Source organism: Rhagoletis pomonella, unplaced genomic scaffold (assembly GCF_013731165.1).
Source record: "Rhagoletis pomonella isolate Grant_MI unplaced genomic scaffold, Rhpom_1.0 Rhpom_scaffold_00005, whole genome shotgun sequence".
NCBI classification, from domain to species: domain Eukaryota; kingdom Metazoa; phylum Arthropoda; class Insecta; order Diptera; family Tephritidae; genus Rhagoletis; species Rhagoletis pomonella.
Window position 1 is genome coordinate 42,289,960 of NW_023458559.1, and position 8,203 is coordinate 42,298,162.

General features: G+C 43.7%; 1 protein-coding gene across 1 annotated transcript in view; it reads left to right on the forward strand.

Annotated features, from left to right (window-relative positions):
- The first annotated feature begins 6,812 nt into the window (after positions 1-6,812).
- LOC118738954 (transcription initiation factor TFIID subunit 1-like) overlaps positions 6,813-8,203 on the forward strand; it is a 28,908-nt gene continuing 27,517 nt past the window's right edge. The window contains exon 1 of the mRNA XM_036470011.1: positions 6,813-7,316. Coding sequence (XP_036325904.1) covers positions 7,169-7,316 — 148 coding nt within the window. The 5' untranslated portion in view covers positions 6,813-7,168. The remainder of the gene's footprint in view (positions 7,317-8,203) is intronic.

Below are 8,203 nucleotides of genomic sequence, written 5' to 3' on the forward strand. Positions count from 1 at the left end.
GTTTTTTACCTTTCGAGAGCTTCAGCTCGCGAGTAAGTTTTTCCTGGGCATCCCTGCGCTAAAGAAACTTTTCAAAGCTTTATTTGGATTTTATATGAACGCGCATCCACAAAAAGCCCTATTTCAGGGCCTCTCATATCCCGCGGGAGAAATTTTTTAGAGATTTCTATTGATTTAATATGGTTTCGAACAGGGTTGTAGTTGTGGTGGAGTTGTAAGTAAGTGGGAGTGGCTGCCGCCTGCAGCGGCACACTTAGGCCATAGATAGAACGCCCACTGTGTTGTGGAGTTCTACTCTTAATGCTTTCGCCAATGAACTTCTCGTCATTTCTTTCTTTCTCTCCTAGTGACGGCATTACTGTTTTTCAAGCAGAAGTGTTCGCTAGAGGAGATTGCAGCTTGCGGTTGGATAAGTTACATGTGCCGTGGTATAAGCTTTCGCATGGACACCAATCGAAGGGAGCTCAGCCTCACAGACCTCATCCGTTTTACGAAAGCGACACTCGGCTGAACTTCAGAAAATCTTGGAACTTTAGAATGAGCAATTGGTCCGTGATGGACCAATGAACAAAATAGTTTGGGTGTGCCCACAACTCATGAGTTAGTCTGAGATTAAGTGAGATGGCAAAGCCGGGGGCCATGGAACCATGCGATCTCTACCTCTTTGAGGCTTTCCTCTACAGTCCCTGAAACGACATAAAATTGGCGCTTAGTATCCTTAACTTGGTGGTGAGGACGAAATGCACTTTTGACGAAGAACGGCAAAATGTTAGGTTAACGGTATTTTTTTTAGCGGCCGATGACGTGAATGCCTTATGGACCGATAACCAATGTCTAATCTGTGTAGTAAGGAACGATCATATAACTAAAATACGGAGTTCGACGGGGACAGCTTGGTCCTGCAGGCGACATCGTTTTTTTTCCGCAGCGGCTTGGCATTCCTCGACGTACCAGTTGTTCTTACGAGTTCGTTTAAATCCAACTATGCACTTCTTTGGCGGCGGTACGCAGTGAGCAGAAGATGTGAACTCACTTCTGGTATAACGATTTGTTGAAGAATGCTCTTAGTTAGCAGGTGTGTGAGCCAAGCTTGGCATGTAAATCTACTAGCACTCTTAGGTGCGTTCAAAGCAGGGAAGATACCCTTCGACGCATACTATCCAACGCTGAATTTACGCTTTTTTAAAGCGTAACTATAGTAGAAATCGGCGGGCGCCATGTCGGCTTTAGTTTTCGCAATGAGAGGCGCCTTCTCTATTAAGGGTTCTTACTTTTACCTGCATAGTCTCAAATTACAGTCCATTTCCATTGGAAGTTCGTTTTAAGTGGCGTTTCACAAACTCAGCACATAAAAAATCTTTTTCTTTTTCATGAGGAGAAAGCCCAGCCCCAGAACCGTCATTGTGAGACTTTAATTCAAACTAAACCCCCTACCGTCAAGAAGCGCTCCCATCCCGGTACTACCGTGAAGTATTTCGTCGGGAGGTGGTTTGAGCAGGAAGCTCAACGTTCGTTGCAGTCCTGATGCAGTCTGTTATAAGTAGCATCGCCATCGAATCGTCCTTTATCTTCGGAAAAGCAATCCACCCTTGTCGGGTCCCTTCGTCCCCGCCCGACAAGTCACGTCCGCCTATTTCGTAACGCCTCTTACCTTCTTGTACTGATTTTTCTCATTTCTTATGGGCGTAGTTATGTGACGTCGCTGCTTATCTCCTCCACATGTGACTGCATTGCTCACTGTTTCCTATTTTCAGTGGATTTTTAACATGTGACCCAATATATTTTCCGGTGTATGTTCTCCCCCAAACACGGAGGGAATGGGATTTTTATCCAGATCGAATCGAGGGCATTGGAATAAAATATGTTCAACGTCTTCTATAGTGCCATCTCCTCAGGTTTCGCAGTGGTCAGGCGCTTCGTTTTGGGAGTGGAGTGTAAGCCCCTGAGTTAAGTGGAAGATTATTTCACCTTGTGGTCGTGATATACATTTTTCAATATTTGGGATCAGGCTTTGTGTCCTGCAAACGCTGGAGAATTCGTCACATTTCTTCTACCAAATATTAAGCTTGTCAGCGTCAAATTACCAGTTGTATGCATGGTTGGTTCTTTTTCCAGCTATAGGACCTATCGGATGGTAATCCAGACAATACTACCTCGTTTTTGATGTCTAGAGTGACCATTAAGGAGTACTTTATTGTTCCTCCCTCCCTCGCATCAATGGTGGATTTCGAATTACGAAAGGCGAACTGCTGGTGTGACAAACCACTGTAGGCTGCGATGGGACTTTGAACGCAATCATGTATGTATGCATATATAATTCCTTCGAGGATGTTCCCCATTGAGTGGACCATGCAAAGAGGACTATAGTTGATCGGAGCGTTTGGTTGCTTCTTAGGCATCGTGATCAGATTTAGGTATTTTCGCTGCCATGTTTTTGAGACTACGTTCTTTTGAATGGCATAGCCAGAACCTGGGAGATTTACTTATATGTATCTACTTGCACTTCTTGGAGAATATACGCTGCAGACTTCAGAGGCAGCAATACGGTCATGTCTCTGTTCCTCTACCTGGGAAACTGGATCATGCGCGAGGTGGATGCTCCTCATAAAACGCTTCCCGAATCCAAGGTGGAACATCGTACGCCGAAGAGGCTACCTAGTCGCTAATATGTGAACTTGGGTACACGGGCGCGGCCTCATTTCAGCGGACTGAATGACCCCAATACTAGTGGGCACAAAAATGAACACTAACACAAACAAAGAAAAAACTGGCGGAAGCGGCCATGAAGGCTTCAAAGAGGCGCCTACGCCTCAAGAGGACATTGGAGTGAGCCAATCTGTCTCACAAACAGCACCTGCTGGCAAAAAAGAAGGGACATTAAGACACACAAAAGCTCAGTGTAGCGGGTAAGAAGAGGTACCAAGAAGAGGTGCTGAAGAAAGGACTGTGCAAAGAAGAAGCGTATGCCAATGCGAAGTTTCCAATAATAATAGATTGGCCCTTACACATATGTATGTTAGTGTTTCGCCGAGCTTCTCCTCCGATTTGTAGCGTCCGCCTTGATGTTGTCATACAAATCGGAGGGATCTACAGCTTTACGTCGACCGGCGTTTGTATTTTTATTAGAAGTTGTTTTTCATGGAAGAAATACACTCGCAGGTTTGCCATTGCCTGCCGACGGACGACCGCTTTTAAGGAAAAACCTTTCTTCCTTATGTTTATTGCGATGTTGCTTTACCAGGGCTTGAACCCAGGCCCTGCAGAGTGGAAGCGCGCACTGCTGACCAAACCGAAAGGAAAAATCCCCAAAAAGACACCGATCGCAGGAAGGCATTCTCGCCGATTCCGGTCCCAAAATGATGATAAAGTATCAACATCGAGGGCTACAGCTGCTGCGGCAAATAAGAGACAGCCCAGTGTCTAATTTAAAAAATTTGGTGAAGATGGCAGCGCTTGCCTTGTTTGTCTTTTTGGACAAATCTTCTTGGGTTCTGCTTACAAGGCAGGATTTCGTGTAATGAGAACACGACTACAGAGTTGGTTAGGGCGTTAATGGTCACTGTGGCACCCTCGGAAGATGCTGCCGTGTGGGCTACAGAGAATAAAAAATTCCTCATTCCAGGGTCGCAGAGGGGTACTTTCTAAACTCCATTGGCATCGAAACCAAGAAGCTACTGGAGTTTGTGCAGCGGCAGAATAGCGACCTCATCGTCGGATATCCGGATAGCGAAATCTAAATAGAGTAGAGAGGGGCTCTGACGTTATGCTGGTCTTGGCAAAGGAGGGATCAATTTCCGTTTTAGCCAGGTCACACTCAGGCTATAAGCGGCAGATGTCAACGCTGATGATCTGGCCAAACAAGTGGAAGCGGTAGGACTCGAGGAAGTTAATGACAAGTGCTCCAGTGAGTCTGAGGTGAAAACCAACACACCGGCAAATGATGTCAATGCAGAAACGGCGGAGCTTAGCAGGAAATTTTCCGGTGATAACATCCACATATAGCTCTTACAGAGAGCCTGGATCAACAAAGGCCGACTTCAAGGACTCGATATTAAAAATACTTAATCCCAAAATGACACCCCTTCATGTGGCAATGCAAGAGCAACCAGCAACGCAAGCACTCATGCTACATAGGAAAAGTAAGTAAATTCAAACAAGTCAACCTTGTCGAATAACTTGAAATCTTATAGAGAAAGAGGGGATCACCATGGCAAAAATCCTGGTTTCAGACCAAATTGATTCCATATTCAGCTTTAGGAAGACATATTTGACCTTCGTGAAGATTGGTGCAGAAACCCAACGTGGCTGCACGGTGTAATTGCGGGTTTGGTGGAACTGTGATTGCGCAAGTCTTTTCCCATTGAGCAAAGACGCAACGGCCGACCAAGTCTTATTAAACAGGCAATATGTCAGAACAAAGATCTCCACATTTTCGGACAGCCAATCTGTTCTCATGGCTCTATATGTTCTTATCAAAACCCTTATAGCCACCTAGAATAGAGCCTCCTAAATCTGGGTGTCTGATCCTGATGGCTATTATTGTAATGAAAAAGCAGACTTCCAAGGTAAAAAAAGCGGCAGGCACACCCGTTGTTGGACCCAGCCCATCTCTTGAATTCAACAACAATGATATCAAAGAACGTGGATAATAAGAGGGAATATCTACGGACACACCGTTATTCAAAGAAATTCCTTTGCTTCAGTGCCACAAGAGCTGAATCTGCTTTTGGCCTCTGTGGTATAGATATCTATTTGCAGATTCTGTGGTGAAGGGGAGGCATAAATGGAACACCTAATTACTACCCGAACAACGCTAGCTCATCGCAGAGCCAAATTTTTAAACGACTATACGCTCAGCGATATCGACCCAAAGCAGAATTCGCAGCAGGGGTTAATGGAATTCTTGTGCATATTAGTTGAACAACTAATGCTGAAAGAGGGGGCACAATAGATCAAATCTGGTCACAGTCTAATAGGCATGTAGACTTACCCTTACATAACCATAACCATAACGGCATACAGAGAAGCCCTAACAAACCCAATGACACCGCTTTTGCGACTTACCTACAGAATTTTAAATTTTGTTACTAACAATTAAAAATAAATGTATTTTTTCGAATAATTAGGGCAATAAATTAGTTTCGTTTGAATAAACTCTATGCTCTGGAGAATCGTTGTTATTTTAGAGTCGAAACATTTATTACAAACCGCACAGCGAGCGTACGCTCATAAATATTCAACGTAGGATCCATAAAAAGGAGTGCACTTAGGGGCGGTAGTATGTGCTAGGCAGGTTTAACGATAAAACAGATAAATATTTACGAAAGTAGAACCGCGATTTCCATATCGAATGAGCGAGTTACGCTTTGTGTGCGCGCCCAATTTTCACCAGACCAAGCGATTATATTAACGATTCATATGGGAGAGGAAGAAAACGCAAACAGATAAAAGTTGATTGAAGGCGGGCTGGAAGGGGCAGGAAGTCATGTACAATGTAAGTGCGCAACAATTACATACATACATACATACATACATACATACATACATATGTACAACTTCGTAAATAAATACACATCCAAACACACTACCAAATATGCCACACATGCCAAGCAACTGGAAAGAATAGCGTATCGCAGCTATGCAACGTATGCTGGATAGCAGAGCAAGCGAGAGAACCGACCATTAATAGACAGACAGTCGACATTGTTGGTATTCAATAACGCAAGCATGAGCGCACGGCACTGCCCACTACAGGCATTCAAGCATTCAACCACCAGTACCCGCGCGGCGGCAATTAATGCACGGAATGTGATTTAGGTAAGCAAGCGCGGCCACAGCAAAGTTACACACAGGAAAGCGGAAAGCATGTTGTTGGCAGCGGGGCACGAAGTAGAAGGTGGAAGGAGAAGCGAGTTGTAAGAGTTGGCGACCGCATGAACTTATTCCATAAGTGAAAGAGGGAACACGGCCTAGCAGTACCAGTCAATTGCTATTCCTTTCGCACCAATGATGGGTTTCCACTAAGGCGTAAGCCGCCATTATTCTTGTGCATTTGGGTCGAAAAACCGGTGGCGGCGGCGGCATGTTGGCGATGGCGATGGTGGTGGTGGTGGTTACAACAGAAGCAACAATAATAAAGGCACGCCTAATAAGAACAATAAATGAGTAGCGTGTGTGGCTTTTGTTGTTGTCCATTTGAGCGCGTGAGCATACAAAAGCACTCACTCAACCAACCAAAGGCAAAAATTGACTCGAACAGGTTAACGCGTTGAGGGGCGTTTGTTAGAGCGCGGCGTCAGCTAGCGGTGGGGGCGGGGTAGGCTCAATGAGTTCAGCTTGGTGGAGCGCCGAGTCGCCACAACTGGTTGATGCGGAATTTAGGAATTCAGTGCGCCGTGTTCGGCTTTCGTGTGTGGATCGTGTCGTTGTATGAAAATGATATTTGAGGTTACGCTGAGTGCAGACGTGTCGTTACAAATCAAAGTTAGTAATAGAGTATAATAAAAACAAAAACGAAAACAAGAATGAAAAGACAAAAGAAAAATTTGAAAAGTAGAATGAAAAACGTGCATGAAAGTTGAAACTTAAAGAATAGTTACAAAATAAAAGTGCAAAAAGTTTAAACCAAGAAAAAGTGTGGACCGCAGCTTAAAATTAAAATTTTTCGCCGCAGCAAAGAATTGTCAAGCGAAAGAAAAAGCAAAAGAAAATTCTCAAAACTAAAAAAGCCAAGTGTCCTAAAAACTACCAAACAAAAAATTGAAGCAAAAGCCAGCAAATAAAAAAAAACCTCTAAAAACACTAAAAAATCGCAAAAAATTTGCAAGCTAGCGCACGTTTCCTGCTTTCGCTTAATTGCACTCGAACAGCGTTGTGTCAGTGTATGTATGCGTGCGTGCGTGCGTGTGTGCCTCTATGCATATGACCGCGCCAATGTGCGTATGTGAACGCGCTACCGATTGCATTAATTGCCAGCCACTTCATTTACATATCTATCAATGAACATAAATAGGCGCATTTGCAAAATTCTACATTTGAATGTTCGCCATTCCAGCACCAATATTACCAAGTGTATTATTTGCATAAAATCTGGAAATTGTCTAAACATTCATATCTAAAACATTACAAAAATTTCGCCCCCTTGCACCATTGCCTTGCTCGCTTGGTCATGTTGATTGAACCGGGTATAAATCACAAGTTTGGAACATTGGCCGCCGCAAATTCGAGCATACCAGCGCATTGGAAAATGGAACCACCAAGAATACCAGCTTTAGCGGGTACGGGTGGTGCGCCCACTATACCGCCACCGTGCAATAGTAAGTTGAACAACTAACTAAGGAGTAGATACCTACATAGAATATTTTTTTGTTTTTTTTAATTTGAGGAGAAGAACTTAGCTGAATTAGGTAGTTGGGGGAAAAATAGTTTTTGTGCACTGCAGAGTTAAATACCTAAATGAAACGGCCAGTTGACTGATTTCCGACGGTGCGGCTGTTGTTTCTACACTAAGGGGCATTTTCCCGACTGCCGGCTAAAATTTGACGGCCGGTCTTTTTTATTGACTTTTTATCGATTGCCTGTTATAAGCATGTGAGCGGCAAATTTGACAGGCAGTCAGTGGCGGATCCCGCCGGGGGGGGGGGGGGGTTTGGGGGGTTAACTACGTGTCAGTCAGTGGCGGACCCACGGGGGGTGTTTTAATACATAGACGCCATATTATACATACATATGCGTCATATTATTTACACTAGGTGCTCTCGGAGCACTGGCTGAGGGCGCCAGATTTTGGGAGGCGGCAAATTTTAAAACATTTCTAAGTTCAGATAAGAGCAGGTTTATTTATTTAGGGAAAGTTTTTTAGTGCACTGCTGTGGCTTAACTTAGATTAGCCAATTAATATAAACTTAGTTTATGTAATCTTCTAAGTCTAAACTGGCACTGAAAAACTAGCCCTTAATGTCGGTTATCTAAAGCTTTCAAAATTGTACACATATTTTTGATAATAATTTAAATTAATTCGGCTATTGACTATCAATTGTGCCTAAAACTGTCCCTACAAGACAGCTGAGTATCATATGAGTGCTCATATTTATTGTCATTATCACTAATTACAAAATTGCTTATCAAAGTATTCATTTTTGTTCAGACCATGGGAAAGAAAGTCATCAGTCATGGGCGTAGCCAGAACGAAATTTAGGGGGGG